At 39.0% G+C, this 22332-nt stretch overlaps 1 protein-coding gene and 1 pseudogene across 1 annotated transcript in view; both read right to left on the bottom strand.

The window, feature by feature from the left end:
• Positions 1 to 5206: 5206 nt before the first annotated feature.
• SVEP1 (sushi, von Willebrand factor type A, EGF and pentraxin domain containing 1) overlaps positions 5207 to 22332 on the bottom strand; it is a 184273-nt gene continuing 167147 nt past the window's right edge. The window contains exons 44-48 of the mRNA XM_004269347.4: positions 20292 to 20462; positions 16822 to 16917; positions 14936 to 15031; positions 10538 to 10631; positions 5207 to 5480 (exon numbers count right to left, since the gene is read on the bottom strand). Coding sequence (XP_004269395.1) covers positions 5459 to 5480; positions 10538 to 10631; positions 14936 to 15031; positions 16822 to 16917; positions 20292 to 20462 — 479 coding nt within the window. The 3' untranslated portion in view covers positions 5207 to 5458. The remainder of the gene's footprint in view (positions 5481 to 10537; positions 10632 to 14935; positions 15032 to 16821; positions 16918 to 20291; positions 20463 to 22332) is intronic.
• Positions 10212 to 10311, bottom strand: LOC117201112 (uncharacterized; annotated as a pseudogene).

Raw genomic sequence — 22332 nt, forward strand, 5'->3', positions numbered from 1 at the left:
GCAACTATCACCACTAACAAATTGTAGAATACTTCATCAGTCCTGTACCTATTAGCAATTACTCTCCATCCTCTCCTCCCTCCTCTTCTGTCTCTATAGATTTGCCTATTCCGGGCATTTCATATAGATGGAAGCCTATAATACATGGCTTTTTGTGTCTGGCTTCTTTCACTGAGCATAATGTTTTCAAGGTTCCCAAGCTTCATGTCAGTCTTTGTTTTTTTTTGTCTCCTTTTGACCCTGTTTGGTTTTGCTACATCCTTTGTCTTTTTTGAGGAACCACAGGAACTTAAAATCTATTTGGCCATAGTCCACCTTAACCCACTGGCTTTAGTTAATTTGCCATTCAGCTTCTACTGCTTCTTACATCAGAGCATTAAGCGTGATGGGTATTTGTTTGAAAAGGAAAAGCTTTACTACAGTAGAGAAGTATCCTTCTAGTCTGAGTTTTAGAGATTTTATTAAGAATAGATACTAAATTTTTCTGAAAGCTTTTCCTACATCTACTGAAATGATCAAATGGCTTCTAGTACTTGACATTCCTATGATATACAGTAGGAGTAACTTTACTACAGTTGGACAATTTTTTGATTCTTGTGGTAAAAAAACATGGATTGTCATGGATTGTTGAATTTGTTTGTATCTGTTATCATTAACTATTTTATGTTTGCCACGTGGATATTCCAAAGTTGAGAATAAGTGTTTGAATACAGTGAAAACACGGATATTTGGGGCCAGCATATCTGAGTTTTAATTTAAGTTCCAATACTCATAATCCTGTGACCTTGGGCATTTTCCTCCTCATCCTCACTTTGTATAATTTTTGTAGATTTTCAATCATAGGAGTATGGAAAATTTTATATCCTGCTTTTTTCCTCACTTAACTTTACACCACATACATTTTCCATGTTACTGCATTATCTTTTTGAAGGCTGGTATAATATATGATTTAGAAATGTGCTTGAGGTAGCATAGTTTAGAGTTCTTCATTGTTGGGCCTTTCATCCATGTCCACATTTTCAGCAATAATAACGTTGTGATGAAATTTATTATGTCTAAAACTTGTGTATATTAGCTCAAAGCATATAAAAATACTTTTAGGCATATAGATCATCATAGTGCTTCCTAAATTATACCAATTTACACTCTCACGGACGATATATAAAATTTCCTATTTTACTGCACAGTTGCCAGCATTGTTTATTAACATTAAAAAAAGTCACTGCTAATCTGGTAAACAAAATGTTTTCTCCATATTTGTGAGGTTGTACTTTTTCTCACACAAATATGAATATATGGCATTTCTTTGGTGAGTTGTCTGTGTTCTGGAGTTCTGTAAGTTTTTTTTTCCAATTTATATAATAAAGGCATTATAATAAAATGTTCGTACTTGGTCTGTCATAAAAAATTTTCTTTCCATTTTGTTTATCTTTTTTTTTTTTGGCTGCATGGCTTGTGGGATCTTAGCTCCTCATTGATCAAACCCACACTCTTGGCAGTGAAAGTGCAGAGTCCTAACCACTGGTCCACCAGGGAATTCCATCTTTCCATTTTGATTATCATCCTCTGAATGACAGCCCAAACTTTCTATTTATGCTATCAAATCTGTTTATTATTCCTACTGTAATTTTTCTGTAACTTCTAGGTTTCGAAGGTTCTTTTTTAAATTTTTTGATACATTTATTTATTTATTTATTTATGGTTGCATTGGGGTCTTTGTTGCTGCACGCGGGCTTTCCCTAGTTGCGGCGAGCGTGTGCTACTCTTCGTTGAGGTGCGCGGGCCTCTCATTGCAGTGGCCTCTCTTGTTGTGGAGCACGGGCTCTAGGCGGGCGGGCTTCAGCAGTTGTGGCACGTGGGCTCAGCAGTTGTGGCTCACGGGCTCTAGAGCGCAGGCTCAGTAGTTGTGGTGCACAGGCTTAGCTGTTCTGTGGCATGTGGGATCCTCCCAGACCAGGGCTCAAACCCGTGTCCCCTGCATTGGCAGGCAGATTCCCAACCACTGCACCACCAGGGAAGTCCTTAGAAGGTTCTTTTAAGCCTTTAAATTTTTGAGAAAAATTAATTCTAAAAACTATCTTATGGTTTTAATATCAATATTTAACTCCCCAATCCACCTTGAATTTATTTTTATGTGGTGAGAATACAAATTAAAAGATTTTCAAATTTTTACCAATTGTCTAATGCCAGTCACTCTCTTACTTTCTAATATTTTACAACAAAAATTCCACTGGTTGTTGATGTTTTCTTCATGACTTCCGAGTTTTTAAATAGAATATTTAAATTAGTAGGTACAGTTTTTCATATTGATGCTTTCCCGTTTCTTGATCCAGCATGCACTATTTTAATTACTGCAGCTTTTTATTATGCTTTGATTTTTAGTAAAGATGGTCCTTTTCATTATTTTTCTTTAAAATATTTTAATTTTCCATTTTTTTTCTTCTTAATGAACATTAGAGTAAATAATCTGGTCATGTTCCCCCCCCAAATCCAATATATTAAGCGTGATTGGAATTACATTACGACTATAATTTTATTTGGGAAAAATCAACATCTTTCAGACATGTTGTTCTCTCATCCAGGAGATGGCATGCTTCTCATTATTTTAGTATTTATAAATGTTTATAGATACAATTTTATAATATTCTTCCTTGAGGTCACATAGATTTCTTACTTATATATGTATATATATTGTGAATAGGATCTTTCTCACTGTACTTTCTATTTATAAATGACAAGCAGGAAAACTATTTTTCTATTTTGTAACCATCCAGTTTACGGGACTGAGTGTTTCTAACAGATTTTCATGCCTTTGGTTTTTATCTTAGAAGGTATATCTTCGTGTTTTCTGCCAAAACAAAAATTGTGACTCTTAATTTTCTCATTTTCATACCCTTTATTTATAAATTTATGTATTATTACTTTGGCTAGAACTCACAGAATAATGTTCAAGATCAGTGGGGATAGCCTTTCTGCTTTGTTTCTGGTTTAAAGGGAAGCATTTAATGGTTCACTACAGAACTGGTTATAGTTGGTTTGAAACAGATATGCTTTAAGTAATGCTGGACAAACACCCTTATTTCTTCTTTAAGAAATTTAAGAATTCACTATGAATATATTTAGTACTGGAGATTTAAAAAATAATATTGTTCTGTAAATTAGTACAGCCACTATGGAAAACAGTACGGAGGTTCCTCAAAAAACTAAAAACAGAGTTACCGTCTGATCCAGCAATCCCATTCCTGGGCATATATCTGGAAAAAACTACAATTCGAAAAGATACATGCACCCCTATGATCATAGCAGCCTATTTACAATAGCCAAGACCTGGGAACAACCTAAGTGTCCATCGACAGATGAATGGATAAAGAAGATGTGGTATATGTACAATGGAATACTACTCAGCCATAAAAATGAAATAATGCCCTTGCAGCAACATGGATGAACCTAGAGATTATCATACTTATCATACTAATTGAAGTCAGACAAAGAAAGACAAATATCACATATCACTTATATGCAAAATCTAAAATATGACACAAATGAACAGAAACAGACTCACTGACATAGCGAACAGACTTGTGGTTGCCAAAGGGGAGGGGGTGTGGGGGAGGGATGGATTGGGAGTTTGGGGTAACAGATGCAAACTATTATATATAGAATGGATAAACGACAAGGTCCTACTGTATAGCACAGGGAACTATATTCAATATCCTGTAATAACCCATAATGGAAAAGAATATGAAAAAATATATACATATATATGTATATATATATAAAACTGAATCACTTTGCTGTGCAGCAGAAATTTGCACAAGATTGTAAATCAACTATACTTCAATAAAATTAAAAAAAATTCTTCAACTACTTTTAGTATTATTTCCCTGTGAATCACATTTCTAGATATGTAGAACCTCATATCATTTGCAAACCTCACTCGTATGGTGCTTTACTTCCTTATTCTGTCTGCATAATGCAACTAATTTGACTTACTGTGCAGTATAGATCTTTTAATCTATTCAGAGTAACCCAATACAAATTCTACATAGTAGGTACACTTTCAGAACTGTGTTTTGTTTTCAACTGCAGTAGCTCTTCCTAGCTAAAAATTTCTGGTACCATCTTTTTTTATTATTTAGATTTTGAGCTTTATTTTATAGTTTTATGATTATAAATGACAAAAATCAATATAATTTGGAAGTTGATGGGGTATAAATTAAATAAAAGGAATACTCATAAGCATGGAAGATTGGTCAAAAGAGTGAATGCCAGAAGAAAGAAGGAAGCGGACTCAATGGCTGAGGGAAGTGAAGGCGGTGAAGAGAACCACTCGGACAATCAAGATCTTTTTCATTGTTCCTGTGTTTCTTCAGAGTGCTATAGTGTGCCCCCGTGCCCTATGTGGAAGCAGTTCTCCCAGAGGATGGAGGTGAGTTGATTGGGATTTTCCTACTTGAAACAAAATCTAGTATTCTGGCTTTTTTTCCCCCCCAGAAGCCTGAGGAGGTCTTTATCCTGGTAGAAGGATAGTGATGGAGTTAGGGGAAGCAGCGGAGTCTGAGAAGCAGCTCAGCTCTGCCTTGGGCAAACTCAATTCTTTCTTTGCAGGTGGAGCCAGGAGCACAGGTCTGGGAATTTTCCTCATTTGCCTTTTTCCTTCCCTTTCCCTGTTCTTTTATTCCAATCTCCTTTCTCCCAAAGCAGTGATCTTCCAGTACTTGCATTTCTTATTCCAGCTGTGAGAAGGAAGGGGAGCACTTTATCTTGTGAACCATGGTCATTATGCTTTTTTCCCCCATCCACTAAGTTGATGCCTATAGCTTTCCAAATGTTGCTGAAGGAATTAGCCAGGCTGCCCTCAGCACTAGGACAGCGTTTTGTGTGGAGGGTAGTAGGTCCAATAGTTACTTTCCGATTAAATAAAAGGAAACCTTTACTGTTACACATATGGTAGAGAAGATGGAAATAGCATGAAGGGGTCTCCTTTATTGTAATTTCTCAGTACACTGCGTGGAATCCCATAATATGCTAGTGGCATAGATCATGAATCCTCTTCATTATTCCCGGGCCACCTCACAAAATGGCACTATCCAGCAAAACATTATTTAGTAGCAAAATATATTTTAATTGAAAAATCATTTTAAGTAACTGAATAAAAATGTGTATCAGGGACTTTCCCCATAGGCAGGAGAATATGTACATTTTGTGAGAGTGGAGCAGCATCTATTTAATATATTTTTATATAGAAAATACAGGCATATTTAAAAAAAGAAAGTATGTCACAAGAAATAACAAAATATAACACAAAATAAAAAGGTAAACCAAAAGTAACAAGTTGATTAAAACAAGACAAGACCCAGCACCGTGTTGGAATGTCTTTGTGTAAGTTCTGGGATGTCCAGGACTGCCAGGAAGAGATGATCCTGCATTTTAGGAGAGCTGGTTGGTTGTGCAGTGGTTAAAAGCCAGTCCTCCTTTTCCTGGAACAACAACAAAAAAAAGAGATTCAACAGAAAAGACTGAATTGAAGGGGGAACAGCTATTTGGGGGCTGATTAAAACGCAAATGAAAGTCTCAGATACCTGGGCATCATCTGTGATGTTGTTTGGATGGATGGGGGCCATTCCTTGAGAAAACAAAGGGACACGGAGGAAAAGCGCTAACATATGAAAAGATGTGAGAATCAGCACACTGGAGTTTTAGTCCTGGCTCTGTCACTAGTTTCCTGTTTGATAATCTGCTCATCTGTACAATGAGGGGTTTGGACTTGGTGAATCTGAAGGTCTCTTACAGCGTGAACCGTCTGTGGGTGTTATTATTATTTTTTTTTATAAAATTTTAAATTTATTTTTGGTTGCGTTGGGTCTTCATTGCTGTGTGTGGGCTTTCTCTAGTTGTGGCGAGCGAGGTCTACTCTTTGTTGTGGTGCGCGGGCTTCTCATTGTGGTGGCTTCTCTTGTTGCAGAACATGGGCTCTAGGTGCGCGGGCTTCAGTTGTTGTGGTGTGCGGGCTTCAGTAGTTGTGGCACGCGGGCTCAGTAGTTGTGGCTCGTGGGCTCTAGAGCGCAGGCTCAGTAGTTGCGGCGCACGGGCTTAGTTGCTCCGCGGCATGTGGGATCTTCCCGGACCAGGGCTCGAACCCATGTCCCCTGAATTGGCAGGTGGATTCTTAACCACTGCGCGACCAGGGAAGCCCCCGTCTATGGTTTTTATTTATGGCATCTGTTTAGGATTCATTTTCTGCATACAGAGATCAGAGGAAACAGTCTCTTCCTTAAGGATTGAGCTATCTAGGAAGAATACTGGGTCAGTCTTATTCATCATCAGAGAAGGATGCAGGTTGAGGGATTTAATGAATGCCACAGGGTGTTTCTCCACCAGCTGTCACAGATGCCCAGAAACTGCTCTGTCAACCAGCACTGATTGAGCATCAATTTTTGTTCCTATACTAAGTATGAGGGAGACAATCTTTAAGGCACTCAATCTCGTGGGAGAGAAGGAAATAAATATTATTTGTAAACATTTATTATTTTGATTTCTCAGAAAAGCTTTCTCCCCGTCCCATTTCAGGGAATTATACTCCACTTTTCTTTCTTCAGTGACTTGCCAGTCTCTTCTGCCCTTTACCCAAAGGTATGGTAAAAGTTTTAGCAAAATGACTTTTCACGTTAGTATAACATGACCTAACCTAGGATCACCATTGATTGATCGATCTATGGTGGGCCCTTGAATCAATCTGGACTCATGAGTTCTTCTCCTGGATTTTTAAACTGGGTGAGCACACTATTTCTGTAGATGCTGGAGTGTGACAGGTAAAATGTGGGCTCTATAAGCAGTTCTGTCCTTCCATGCAAACTGAACAGCAGAGGAAAGCACTCTGCAGCAAGAGAGTCATGGAGAAGATGCTGGAGAGAGGAGGTGAGACGGGAGGTGAGAGACTTCAGATGGCTTTCAAGAACTCAGTCTGGTCGTCCTGATGCTGAGCCAACCCACGTCTTTGGGTTCCATACACGATCCCATTGTTGTGATAACAGATTCCTTTCTTTGCTTAAGCCAGTTAGAGTTGCAGTAAGAGAGTCCTAGCTAATTCAGGTCTCCTAGAAAAACCCATCACAGCATAAGGAGGGGCAGGGGGGCTACTGAGGCCTCTGGGTTGACCTTTCCTTGAATGTGGGAAATGCCTCTGAGGTGAATTTGCCATCATTTTTTTGGATTCCTTTATCAACCTTTTGCGTAAAAAAATCTAGAAGATTGTGTTATCTTTATTAATAGACAGTATTTTAACATAAGCTGATAACTACCCTTCCCCTGGTCAAGAAAAAGCTCCTTTGACCCTTGAACAATGTCGGGGTTAGGGGCGCTGACCCTGTCAGCAGTCAAAAATTGGTGTACAACTTTACATTTGGTCAGTCCTCTGCTGTTGTGGCTCTGTATCCACAGAGTCAACCAGATCGTGTGCACTGTACTGTGGATATATTGCAAAAAGTCTGCATTCAGGTAAACAAATCCACGTTGTTCAAGGGTCAACTGTATTTTGATATTAGGGAATCACGCAAACTCTGAGTTTCCTTTTCTTATCTGTAAAATGAAGTAGTTGAAACATAAAGTCTAAAATTATAAGAATGTTACAAATACTTCCTGTTCCTTCTTGAGTCACTGTCATTCTTACTCCTTTTATTTTCTCTCTCTCTCTCTCTTCTATTCTTTGCTCTCTTTTTTCCCAGCAATTCTTTCCAGTTTGACTTCCAAGTTCTTTCAACTCTGCTCTCAGGTAAAATGATCATCTTTACCTTGGAAACTTCTAAATATACTTGTACAATCCAAATTTGTCCTTTTGGGTTCAGTTTTTTTTCCTCTCTGCAGAGATGGCATATGTTTGAGGTGATATGAAGAAATTCATGGGCATGAGACAGATTTTTTTGTTAATTAAGTTTGTATTTAGATAGATTTTTGTCTTTGCAAGTTGACTTTGATATTCCAATCGAAATGAAATAAAAGGACATGGAAAAATAAAAGCTCTTTTCAGTTAACTTTTAAAAATCAATATGGAAATACCCATTTGTTTTTAATGATTCCTATAAGATGGAAGTAAATATACAAAATACAAATCTAAGTGATATACAATGATGTCTATTAAAAGTTTTAAAATAGAGCTGGTGATGTTCCAACATTGCAATATTTGTGAGGACAATGTTTTAATATTGAAAATATTTTGTCAATGGTATGATGCAATATGTAATCAGAATGGTACGTTACTGGCATAAAAACAGATGCATAGATCAATGAAACAGAATAGAGAACCCAGAAATAAATCCACACGTATATGGTCAGGTAACTTACAACAAAAGAGCCAAGAATATACAACAGGGAAAGGACAGTCTCTTCGATAAATGGTACTGGGAAAACTGGACAGCCACGTGCAAAAGGATGAAAGTAGACCATTATCTTACACCATACACAAAAGTCAACTCAAAATGAATTAAAGATTTGAATGTAAGACTTGAAACCTTAAAACTCCTAGAAGAAAACATAGGTGGTAGGCTCCTTGACGTCAGCCTTGGCATGATTTTTTTTGGATTTGACACCAAAAACAAAGGCAACAGAAGCAAAAATAAGCAAGTGGGACTACATCCAACTAAAAAGATTTTGCACAGCACAGAAAAGCATCAGCAAAATGAAAAGTCAATCTACTGAACGGGAGAAAATATTTGCCAACCATATGTCTCGTAAGGGGTTAACATCCAAAAAATATAAAGAAGTCATACAACTCAAGAGCAAAAAAATCTCCATCTGATTAAAGAATGGGCAGAGGACCCAAACAGACATTTTTCCATAGAAGACACACAGAAGGCCAACAGGTAAGTACATGAAAAGACGCTCAACATCCCCAATCATTGGGAAACACAAATTAAAACTACAATTAGACATCATCTCACACCTATTAGAATGGCTATTATCAAAAAGACAAGAAATAACAAGCATTGTTGAGGATTTAGAGAAAAGGAAACCCTTGTGCACTACTGGTGGGAATGTAAATTGGTACAGCCACTGTAGAAAACAGTATGGAGGTTCCTCAAAAAAGTTAAAATAAAACTACCATATGATCCTGCAATTCCACTTCTGGGTATTTAACTGAAGAAAACAAAAACACTAACTCTAAAAGATATCTGCACCCCCGTGTTCATTTCAGCATTATTTACAATAGTCAAGACATGGAAACAACCTAAGTGTCCATCAATGGATAAATGGATAAAGAAAATATGTGTGTGTGTACACACACACCTACACACCACAATGGAATATTATTAAGCCATAAAAAGAATGAAATCTTGCCAACTCTGACAACATGGATGGACCTCGAGGGCATTATACTAAGTGAAATGAGTCAAAGAAAGACAAATACCGTATGATCTCGCTTGTATGTACAATTTAAAACCAAAACCCAAACCAAACTTATAGATACACAGAACAGGTGGGTGGTCGCCAGAGGTAGCGGTGGGGGTAGCGGGTGAGCAAAATGGGTGAAAGGAGTCAAAAGGTACAAACTTCCAGTTATAAAATAAATTTCATGGGGATGTAATGTATAACATGGCAATTATAATTAATAATGCTGTATAGCACATTTGATATTGCTAAGACAGTAGATCTTAAAGGTTCTCAGCACAAGAAAAAGATTTTATAACTATGTACATGGACTTACATAGTTAACTAGACTTATTGCGGTGACCACTGTGCAATATATACACACAAATATTGAATCACTATGTTGTACTAATATACTAAACTAATATAATGTATGTCCATTACACCTCAATAAAAAAGTTTAAATTATTATTTTTTAAAAATTATTTCAAACTATTTCTCCTTTGATTTATTTTTGTGATAATCTTTTCTCAACTATATTTATCTGGTTAGCAATGAGAAACCAATTTGCTAGAACATATTTTTACATAAATTTTCTTGTAGTCCATTAAATACTGACTATATATACCATAAAAAGTATGAAACAAAAATTTTGACTTTAAAAATAAACATTCCTTATCATCAATTTCAATTCTATTTTTTATTATAAACAGGAATAGAAATGAACATCAATAAAACATATTGAGTTTGTTATTTATTTGCATCCTTGCATATGAAGGGTGAAATCTTCTGTTCAAGAAGGCAGTTAATTTATTTGTTTAATTAACGCTTTTTCCTTTTTTGGGGGGGGAAATATGGAACACTTCACAAATTTGCAAGTCCTCCTTATGCAGGGGCTATGCTAATCTTCTCTGTGTTGTTCCAATTTTAGTATATGTGTTGTAACACATATGTGTTTTTGAGAAATCATTGTTTTATTTGTCAATCCTTAACTAATACTTCTTCGTTTGGTTTTAGTTCAAATTTAGGGAATATCTCAAAATGGATAGTTTTGGATACAAAATGCTTACATTCAAACTAGAGGTACCTTCTGGCTCTTGAGACAACTTAACTAACTTGAATTTCAGTCTCCTTAATTAAGTTACAGATAAATAGTAGTTTTTGGTTGTCTTACCTGGAACAGTCATGTCCTGTCCAAGCCGAGAGACAATGGCACCGGTTTGGTCTTACGCATTTTCCACCATTTAAGCAGGGAGACTGGCAAACAGCTGGGATGAGAAATTCATGTATTTATTTAATGAATACTGAGCAATTCTGAAGATGCCCATGAAGGCAGGCAGAATAAGATTTGACTCTTTTTGCTCCAGCCGCCACCATTCCTCATGGACTGCATCCTGCTACTTTGCTCAACCTCATGTCATTATGTGGTACCCCCTCCCTTTTTCCTTCCAACCGAGTCCATTTTCATATTTAAGCCCCAGGTTAAGTTCTATCTACATACTGAAACCTTTGCTGATAACTAAGTCGACTGATTTTTCTCTTTAATCTTTTTATTTGTTCAACCAATTTGACACATACTGTTTTGAACTGTAAATTATTCAAATACTCGATGAGACTGTAAGTCTCTGGAGGGAGCCAGCACTGAACTCTATGACCGATGAAGTCATTACATCAGACATCAACTCTTACGACAACAGATCAGGCACGCAGATTGTCTAACATGACAGATGATTCAAAAGCCCTTTGTGTTTGCTAGGAAACGTATTTCATGGCTTTTACCATTGGAATTACAGAACCTGGGGTAGAGTTAAAAATTAGCCACAGGTGAAACCCTGAGTGAACACCCAGAGATTTACTACGCAGACAACTTTCTCACAAGTCCTTAGTCTCAGAGTCAAACACTTCATCTGCATGAATCTATCTGTTGAAAAACCTAAGGACACTAAAAACTGATGAAGACCAGTCAGTTTAACTTATCAAAGAAAAAATAAAATGTCTGTTGGGAGGAAGCTGGAAACGAGACACATTTAAGTCTCATGATTTCAGCCTCATTATAGCTTGGAAAGGGCAGGCTTCCCCAGAGGAAAAACTCATCTTCGGTGAGAGATAAAGAAATGTCACTTCTCTAATCACTCATTCATAAAATACGGGGAAAACGTCAGCAATCCAGGCACTGGACAAGCACAGAGAGAGGACAAGAGGGAAAACACCAATCTTTGCCCTTAGCTTTCTTGACGAGCAAGCTAACAGAATGAGCGTATTTGCAATATAACAAAAAGGAAATTATGAAATAAAGCAGGATTAAAAATAGCAAAAATAAAACCCAATCATCCACAACTAATTCTCCATATCTGCTTGCTAATGTATATTAAAAAATTACTCTTTTTCAAGAGCATGATGATTTAGTGGTACCTGACTGTACTAACAAATTTTTTTATTATTTTCACTTCTCTGTCTAAAAGCCTAACACTTTCCTCCTTCCCTATAACATGGGTGCCCCAACGTTCTATTCTGGGCCACCTTCTCACACTACGTGTCTTCTGCAAAGACTTATTTTTTTCTCCCCCATGAATGTTTTCCAATGATGACTGACATATTTCTATCTTCAATGTAGATGAGTCTTCTGGGAACCTAAACCATCATCCAATTGCCTGTCAGACCTCTCCCTTTTATGTTCCACTGGCCTCTCAAACTCATCATGTCCTTACTTACTTAACTCCTTTTCTGTACCTTCAAACCTGTTCCTCTTGGGTTCTCTATCTCAAGGGTAGAAGTGGCACCGCCTTCCACTCAGGGGCCCAAACTGGAAATATCAGTCTTGACTCCCTTCAGACCTTTCCTCCTACAATACATCTATAACCAAGTAGTGTTGACTCATCTCCCTAACTTCTCTCCAATCCATCCTTTTTGGTCATCCTCATTTCTCTAGACTTCAAAACCTCTTGCCAATTCTGCTTTGATAACTCCCTAACAAGTCTCCCTAATTTAAGTCTTGCTTTCTGCCCTTCTCCATACTGATGCCGAAATCATTTTTCAAAAAGAAAATCTGATCACATGATTTTCCTGCTTAAGACCCTTTAGTGGCTTCTGTGGCTCAGAAGACATAATCCAGCATCTTGAACTTGGCATGCGACACACTTCCTAATCTGGCTCTGCCCATCTTTACAGCTTCATTTCCAGCCACACCCCTCCACTGCCTCGGTGGCTTCAGCTCTATTTTGCTGATCACATTTGTGCTGCACTTCTACGCCTTTGGCTAGAACGAGCTCCTCCTGGTGACTCCTCTTCCTTTGATTCTGTGCTTGGAAAGCCTTTTCTGAATGTCTGCACTTGGGTAGTTTACCCATCTTCACTGTTGTCCTTTTAGAGAATTCAGTTAGCCTCTAGTCACCTACTTATAGGCCACTCTGTATCCCTTCTTATTTTCTACATTGGATTCTGGAGGGCAGGAGCTCCTGTTTTATATACTTTTGTATATTTAATATCAATACTTAGTGGCTATAAGTGGGATATGGGCTGAGGTAGCTGCAGCAAGATTGAAAAAAAAGACTATACAGCTCATGTCATTAAGGTGCTTAATGTCAGTTAGGGAGCTAAGGAGCTAAAAGAAATACAAATAAATCAGATCAACTGAGCTTTAAATGGCATGGTTCTAGCTAATTGTGTAATATCTGTAGACATGGGATGTTAGAAGATAGATTATCGTGGTAGAGACCAAGTTTAGGGACAAGAGGAAACTTAGGCAGGGCTTTGGAGGTTGGGTCAAGTTCCAATAGGTAGAGGAAGCCACACCTGCAGGGGACAGGATGTGACTGGCAGGATGGGAAGTAAGGTGTATCAGGTGTGCTGACGCCAGTCTGAGAGTCAGAAGAATTTGGGCTGGATGTGAAGACAACAGGCAACCATCTTAGGTTCTTAAAAAGGGCAATTCATGCCCAAGGTAGTGTGTAATGGTGTTGTTTTGGAAAAGGAGATGGGAAGGTCAAGTAGCAGACTCTGGTGGTGATCCAAAGGAGAGGTCTTTTACTAGCTGGTGATAGTGGGGATAGAGTAAGATGCAAGAGATACTGTGCAGGAAGGAACAGAAGGAGTGCTGACACTGGTAATCTCAGATGAAGGGGAGGGAGAATGGAGGATGTCTCCATCTGGAAGCATGACGCCACCACCTGCAGACAGAAGATGCCTGGGAAAGGGCAAGGCTGGTTTGCAGGTAGGTTCAATTTTGTATGCATGAGAAATATAGATAAATACCAAGGTTGATTTGTAATAAAGAAATACCAAATAGATTGCTGTAAGAGTTTCAAATAAAAGCTTCAAATTTAGCCTCCGGTATCACATTTTTCCTTTTCTACACTCATGGATGCCTCACTTTTGGCTTTATGTGGGGTGGATAAACATCTGATTTTGCCTTTCACTACCATTTCCCTGGCTTACTTATTAATAGTGCCCCTTTCATTCTCAAAAACGTCCCAGTCTGGAGGCTAAATTATATGGTCACCCCAGCCTCACAGCTCATGACAAGCTCTGGTGTCAGCTAGCCTCTTCTACTTTACAATTAACCTCACTAGCAGGTGGTATACATATTATTTACAGGAGGAATAATGGAGTGTTAAATAAATATAGCAAGTTCTTTGCTTTTAATAGTTGCCTGAAAATTAGGACATTAAAAAGGTAAAAAAATCTATCATTTTAAACTGATTGATTTATTAGACAATTACTGAAAATCCTATCATATGCAGGCACTATGCTAGGTACTGAAGATATAAAGATCACAAAGGAATATCCCTGCCCTCAGGTGGCATATAATCTAGTGAGGGCAGGGAAAGATCAATAACCGAGCAATTAAACAGATATCAAAGTACAATGGGATAAATGCCCGTATTTGAGATAGACAAGGGTTACTAAGGGGACATGTTTGTCACCAACAAATCAACAACAGTTTGTTACTGTCTTCCATGATAAGGAACCATCTCTTGTTGAGTTTTTTCACTTTAACTTAAATTGTATTTATTTAGAGCCTTGTTCTTTCTAGATAGGTACTGCGAATTTAGTGATTTAGCTTCATAGAGATTAAAATAAATATTCTTCCAAACTTCCGCATTATGTTTCCTCTACATTCTGCAAAATAGAGCAAATGACATGGAGAAGGCCGACAACTGAGTCGACTCAGATGCTCTTTTTTGTCACACGACCCCGAGAGGTGTCTCTGAGGCAGCCATAGGTTCAGCATTGAGACCGCCATTCAAGGGACCACCTTGAGGAATGATATATATATATATATATATATATATATATATATATATATTTTTTTTTTTTTGGATCTTTTCAACCAAGATCCCATGTGGCATGCGGGATCTTAGTTCCCCGACCAGGGATTGAACCAAGACCCCTGCATTGGAAGCGTGGAATCTTAACCACTGGACTGCCACGGAAGTCCCTTGAGGAATTCTTGAGAAATTCTGATACCCTTTTGTTTCGCTGCCACCTCTGAATCTAAGTCACACTCATCAGTGTCCTCTAGGGCTTCACGGAGTCAAGTCACCAAGAAAACAAACCATGAGAGGAGGCCTACCTGTGTGACAGCGGGACCCTGTCCAGCCAGATGGACAGTCACACTGATAAGGTGCCACACAGCGACCGCCGTTCAGACAGGGAAGAATGCAGATTGCTAGAAAGGAGATCAAAAAGGATTTGATCAAAACACACACACTCAGATATTTTCAAGTGTTCAAAAAACATTTTCCAGGAGGAGTAAAACCTTGGATGACCCACTAGATAATCTTCTGTATGTGCTCTGTTTATTAATCAGTATCACTGGGAAGACACAATCCAGAAAGTCAGTCTGGACCCTCTACCTGATGTAATGACTCTAGTGCCAAATGCACTCTTTCCGAGAGGACACACCGTAATCGACGCCTGCTAAGTGCTTTGCTTTCTCTTCACAAACTAAGCAGAATGTTCTCCATTTGTTATCGTTTCAAATTTCCATTACAAATTACATAAAATGCTCTAAGAGGGTTTGGCTACCTCGAGATTCTCTTCTTGCCTTTAATTAAATGTGAGAATGGGAGTCAGATAAGCTCTTCCGTGGGCTGGTGTTGGCAACACATTAGTAGTGATGGGACAGCTCAGCCTTTATTTTCTTGGAGCTGAGGCCCGATGGTGACTGAATGAGGCCTCCCCTACACCCTCCACGGCAATCACTTCTCCTACTAGAAATTACTGAGCTCTGTAAAGAGGTGTAGTCTGTTTCAAAACAGTGAGACTGTCTACTGGCTTGGTACTCAAAGCACGGTTCTCAAACCCAAAACGTTGGTATTATGTAGGACTTGGCTAGAAATGCAGAATCTCAGGTCCCAACCCAGATCTACCAAATCAGAATCTGCATTGACCTTCTCCCAGGTGTTTTGTATGCACAGGAAAGCTTGGGAAGGCCTGCTCTAAGGCATTACCAGCGCATGCTCAGTGAACTAAGCCCAGCCTGTTGTTACCCCAGGGTAAATGCTTCCCGAGTCTCTGGATCCTTAGCGTTATAGCAGGCCATGTGTGGGAGCCCTAAGTGGGAAGGCAGGATTGGAGAGAAGGAGAAGGAAAGATGCAATTCTCTTCTTTCTGAATCACTGTGAGAACACTTGCTTTGGTGAGCTGTTAGCAGCCTAAATTGATTTCCATCCTATAGTTTCCTTTCTAGATGAGTTGAAATAGTTACACTTTAGAATCTCTTATAAAATGTCTGGCCTTAAAAAGAACTGATATAGACCAATGGCCACCATGTTAGTGACTCAATGTGATTCACACATTCCCAGTGAAACATGAAATCATTTTATCCATACATATATACTTTTTAAGATATTGAAACAAAGTGTAGTTTAGACATTAAAAGAAATTAAAACTATTCATTTATATTCTTTTGGAAATTCAAATTTAAATGCATTTCCATGAGGATCGAAATTCTATGTTAATTTATCAAGCACTGCATAGATATGAGAGTAGCAACTTTCCTTACTTTCTTAATTGGGAAGAGCTACACTTAATTAATGGTGGGCTCCAAATCTTACCTGAAAAGTACAATGTTATGCAATGCCATGAATTTATACCAGCTGTAGCAATGAGTGGCACAGAACATAAACAGAAGTGAGATAAAGGAAGACCAAGGTTGTGGAACCCTCTATTATAAGCTCCTTCCCAAGAAGATTCTTGGAAATCTGTGCCAGGAGGCAGATGAAGACGGCTTTGGATGGATCTCGATAACTGTATTTTTCAAGATCACTGATATTCTAGATGTTCTGCAACTAAATGACATATGTAAGTCAGCCCTTGGCCCTCTGTCTGGTCTGCTATGGGATTTAAGCCCGTGAATTTCTGCCACTAGTAAAGCCAGCTCCCGGTAACTCCCCTGAGTTGGCAACTTCTAGACCAACCACTGGGACTCAAAGTAAGATTTGAGGGCAGACTCACGCTCTTCACAGAGACGCCCCATCCAGCCGTCTGGACAGGAACAAGCATTTGGGCGTTGGCAGATACCTCCATTCTGACATGGGAACCGACATACAGCTGGAAAACAAGCAGAATGAGTCATAAATCTAGGGAATTATGGAAGGGTGGTTGTCAGAAAATAGCACTGATTATTTACATTTCATGGTATTTCCTTGAATCGAGTTTTAAGGAAGAGAAACAAAACCCAATCTCAAGATTCGGTTGGGGGTGAGCATGAGGGGCTCAGGAGGGGCATAAACAAGCTTGGGTAGTTCTGAGACTGTAACTATCAACGTTTTCATAATTTGAGGATTCAGGGCAGGAGGGAACAAGGCGGTTTATATAAAAAGATAGTCTCTTTTGATCTGGACCAGGGGAAGTGCCCTTCTAGAAGATGCGAAAATTCTCTTCCAAAGGAGGCCTTTGATGGCCGGTAGCTCTTTGGTGATACCACTGTCCCACACTATCTTAAACAAGTGAAGAAACAAACAAACAAGTAAACAAACACACAACTTTCATTTGACTTCTGACTTTAAGTGACACCTGGGCTATTCCTTGAGGATACCACCTCCTCAGCCTCCCTCTGAAGAGGAGTTTGCACACACTCTTACAACCCATGTGTTGGTGATCTCATTTCTCACTGCTGCTTCCAGACAATTAATCTCCTTTCTCTTGCAATAACCCTTGCCTCTTTTGAGGCTCATGCCTTTCACTCACTGATTTCCTCAATTCTCCCTGCCCCCAAAGTCACTGAAGACTTTGGCATTTTTGACTTAAGACATGACACCATAAAACTCCTAGAAGAGAACATTAGCAAAACATTCTCTGACATAAATTGTAGCACTATTTTCTCAGGTCAGTTTCCCAAGGCAAAAGAAATAAAAGCAAAACTAAACAAATGGTACCTAATCAAACCTATAAGCTTTTGCATAGCAAAGGAAACCATAAGCAAAATGAAAAGACAACCTATGGGCTGGGAGAAAATATTTGCAAATGATGCTACCGACAAGGGCTTAATTTCCAAAATATACAAACAGCCCATACAATTCAATATCAAAAAAACCAACAACCTAATTTAAAAATGGGCAGAAGACCTAAATAGACATTTCTCCAAAGAAGACACACAGATGGCCAACAGGCACATGAAAAGATGCTCAACATCACTAGTTATTAGAGAAATGCAAACCAAAACTACAATGAGTTATCAACTCACACTGGTCAGAATGGCCATCATCAAAAAGTCTACAAATAATAAACGCTGGACAGGGTGTGGAGAAATCCCTCCTACACTGTTGGTGGGAATGTAAATTGGTGCAGCCACTAAGGAGAAGAGTATGGAGGTCCCTTAAAAATTTTTTAAAAGTTACCATATTAGTTACCGTATGATCCAGCATTCCTACTCCTGGGCATACATCCAAAAAAGACAAAAACTGTAATACGAAAAGATACACGCACCCCAGTGTTCTTAGCAGACAATGGCCAATAGCTATTAGCAGACAATAGCTGCTAATAGCCAATAGCTAATAGCAGACAACAGACAATAGCCAAGAAGCAACCTAAGTGTCCATCAACCTAAATGTCCATATATATATGCACACGCGCACACACACACACACACACACACACACACACAATGGAATATTACTCAGCCATAAAGAAGAATGAAATATTGCCATTTGCAGCAACATGGATGGACCTAGAGATTATCATACTAAGTGAAGTACGTCAGAGAAAGACAAATATTATATGATATCACTTATATGTGGAAACTAAAAAATAATACAAATGAACTTATTTACAAAACAGAAAAAGACTCACAGATAAAGAAAACAAAATTATGGTTACCAAAGGGGAAAGGAGGAGGAGTATGGGACTAACAGATAAACAATACTATATATAAAATAAATAAAAAGGATTTATTGTATAGCATAGGGAACTATATACAATATCTTTTTTTTTTTTTTTTTGGCAGGGGGCCGCACCATGCGGGCTTGTGGGATCTTAGTTTGCCAACCAGATATTGAACCCAGGCCCTCGGCAGTGAAAGTGCAGAGTCCTAACCACTGGATCGGCAGGGAATTCCCTCAATATCTTGTAATAACCTATAACGGAAAAGAATCTGGAAAAGAATATATATCCGAATCACTTTGCTATACACCTGAAACTAACACAGTATTGTAAATCAACTATAAAATTGAAAAATCAACAATAAAATAATAAAAAAAGACTTTGGCCTTTTTTCACCCCAAATCCAAATCTGACCACTGTCCTCATGGCCATGTGGACAGCCCATCTAACAACCTGATTATTCTTTTAGTTCCTTGGTAATGTCTGTCTTGTTCAGTAGCAGAATTCCTCACTTTTAGTATTTGTAGAATGAATGGAATAATTATAATGATTTGTAAAAAAAGTAGCCTATCTTATTAGAGAAATGTAAGTTTTAGAAGGACATACTAGGATGTCTCATTATCTACCTCATTCCATTTTGCAGAATTTTCAACATAGAAACCTCCCCCCACCGAGAAGATATTATTATTATTTTTTTTTAGTTTTATTTATTTATTTATTTTTGGCTGCGTTGGGTCTTCGTTGCTGCACACAGGCTTTCTCTAGTTGTGGCGAGCGGGGGCTACTCTTCGTTGCGGTGCGCGGGCTTCTTATTGCGGTGGCTTCTCTTGTTGTGGGGCCTGGGGTCTAGGCACGTGCAGGCTCAGTAGTTGTGGCTTGCGGGCTCAGTAGTTGTGGCTCATGGGCTTAGTTGCTCCACGGCATGTGGGATCTTCCTGGACCAGGGCTCGAACCCGTGTCCCCTGCATCAGCAGGCAGATTCTTAACCACTGCACCACCAGGGAAGTCCCCGAGAAGATATTATTGAATGCACTCACAAAGTTCATCCTTAGGTTTGCAAATTCAATCCAGCAAGTAAAGAGACAGCTCGTGTAAACATGGAATGCTCACCACCAGCCCCCGGCATGTCCACGGAGACCAAGTGGTGGGCTCTGCTTCCTTGGGGCCACCCAGTACCTCTTGTCTCATACTCTGCCCTCTGGGTGGGCTGCCTCATCCCTTATGGGGCTCAGGGGTCTGCTCAGGATGGACGAGTAGAACTGGAATCTGTGTTGAAACACCTGAGTGTCCAGGAGGTGCCCTCATTGCCCAGACATGACACAGCTCCCCTTAGTAGCTGGAGAACACTTCCAAGATTTGGAGAGAAGACTTGCGTAAGGAGCCATGATTGACTCAGAAAGGGGCCATGTGCTGGGCCAGAGGTCTGTGTGCAAGCCTTCAAAAATCAAACTCATAAAGTTAAGGAAAATGACACACATGTTAAAAGAAGACTGAAAGCCAAGGAAAGATAAAATAGCGTGCATACCAGTTGTCGGCCATATCAGACTGCCATATACATTTTCCTACAGCTTCAGTAAGAACTAACCATTCAAATATTTCCTTACCTCTGCAGACAGGAGGTGATGTCCAGGTTCCATTCTCTAGGCAAACACTCCTCAGGGAACCCTCCAACACGTATCCACTGTAACACGAGTAGGTGATCATGTCCCCATACTGATAATGTACACCTCGGGCAATGGCATTTTCTACATGAGTTGGTGGACCACATGAGATTTCTATAGGAAAACAAAAATATAATTCAGCTTGTGCTACTAACCCAGCCAGTGGTTGGGAGAGGACACAGTCTCACCTCTAAGACTTAAAGAGGAAAGACAAAATACACAAAGGTAACCTTTTCACTTACATAATATCTAAAAGACACCAGAAACTAAAAGCATCACCTGCTGCTCTCTAGAAAAATTAGATGTACAATCAAAGGTTTTGTCTTCTGATTCATATGTTGAAGCTGAGCTATTTTATACTCAAGGCAGTAAGTCTTGCCTTCTTATATCTCGTCGAAGAGGTATAAGAACTTCAATGCAGCATGCTTATCAAATAAGAAGAGAAGAAGCATGGGGATTATTTATAGTCTATCACTTTAGAGTAAAGATCATGAATTGTAGTACTGCAGATTCCATCATGGCTGTTTTATTAGTGCCTAGAACAGTGCCTGGCGTACAATGGGCTCTCGATACATGTTTGAAAAATGAGTAAATGAATGAATACTGTCTCTAGCCCAAAGATACTCCATTTACACAGCTTGATGAGGTTTATGAAATTCAAGCTTTCCCATCAGTTTCCCTCTTTCCAAGACGGTAAAGCAGTGACTCTCTTCTTTTGGAAAGTGTAAGATTGAAGGAGAATCCTCTCTTTTAAAAGCACATGTACTGAATATTTAAATAAAAATGTTTATAACTCATTTTGCTTTGAGAACTTTACAAGAGAATAAACTAGATAACCAGAGTTTTTCTGTGGTGTCTCACAAGACAAGGACTCGATTGGAGTCAGGACTCTCATTAGTATCCAGTTTGTATGAGGCTAACTTTTAGATGAGTCTTCATGAACTGGCTTCTAAAAGGTCACTTTGTGGTCATAATGCTATTAAAATCTTGCCAGAGGGGATGATCAATTTGTCTGATTCTTCTAAATTTTCTTTTCCTTCTAAGGTAGTTAAAAACATTAATTCAATCAGTCAGATATCCAATATGTATCAATGCATACGGTGTACCAGAAACTGGAAAGAAATAAATGGAGAAAATGCTGTACCTTTGCTCAGACAAATGGGTGAAGACAGACAAAGAAATACTGTCGTACAACTTAAAAAGAGCTATATTAGAGGTCCGGATGCCATACTGCAGAAAAATTGAGGTGAATGTAACTAATTATGCTTACGATTGTCAGGGTACGAATCACAACGACAGTGGCCTTTGGACCAGGCCATAAAGTCTGAGTGGATCAGAGGACTGTTGCTTCCAGGCTGGGGGAACAGCATGTAAAAAGATACCAGTGAGCTTGACGGTTCACAGATGTGGTTGTCAAAGCACGGATTTCAGGCCACCTATGTGGGAATCAGCTTGGGTTCTTATTAAAAATGCAAACTTCTGGGCTTTCTAGCTTTTGAGTCTGCATCTTACATACTCTCCCCAGAGGATTCTCATACACACTAAATTTTAATCACTGGTTTGTAGTGATAAATAGCAGGATGAGGTGAAAAGGATGAGGAAGGTGGCTGCTTTGGTCCCTCAGGAAGGATATTTGTTCTAAGCCAAAGACTTCCTGTCTAACAGAAAATGCAAAAGAGGGATTGAGGACAACAACTGTGGAAACTGTCTCCTCTCCTAGGCAACCCCGGATCTTCTCAAGAATACTGAGGAATAATTAAGCATGCACTGAAGGGACATTTGTAATAAATGCATGTCTCTCCTGGCTCTCGCTTCCAGTGCCCTGAGTGGTAAGTCTCCGGGAGCTAAGGCCAACGTGAGGATATGTGGGCAGAATCGGGCCACTTGGCCTGCTTTAGTTCAGGCTGATGGCTTTAAAGGAGCCTAGACAGTCAAGGCTTATACATACTTAGTTCTTCCCACTTCACAAGGGGTAGATTTCATA

The sequence above is a fragment of the Orcinus orca genome, chromosome 6 (assembly GCF_937001465.1).
Source record: "Orcinus orca chromosome 6, mOrcOrc1.1, whole genome shotgun sequence".
Classification (NCBI taxonomy): domain Eukaryota; kingdom Metazoa; phylum Chordata; class Mammalia; order Artiodactyla; family Delphinidae; genus Orcinus; species Orcinus orca.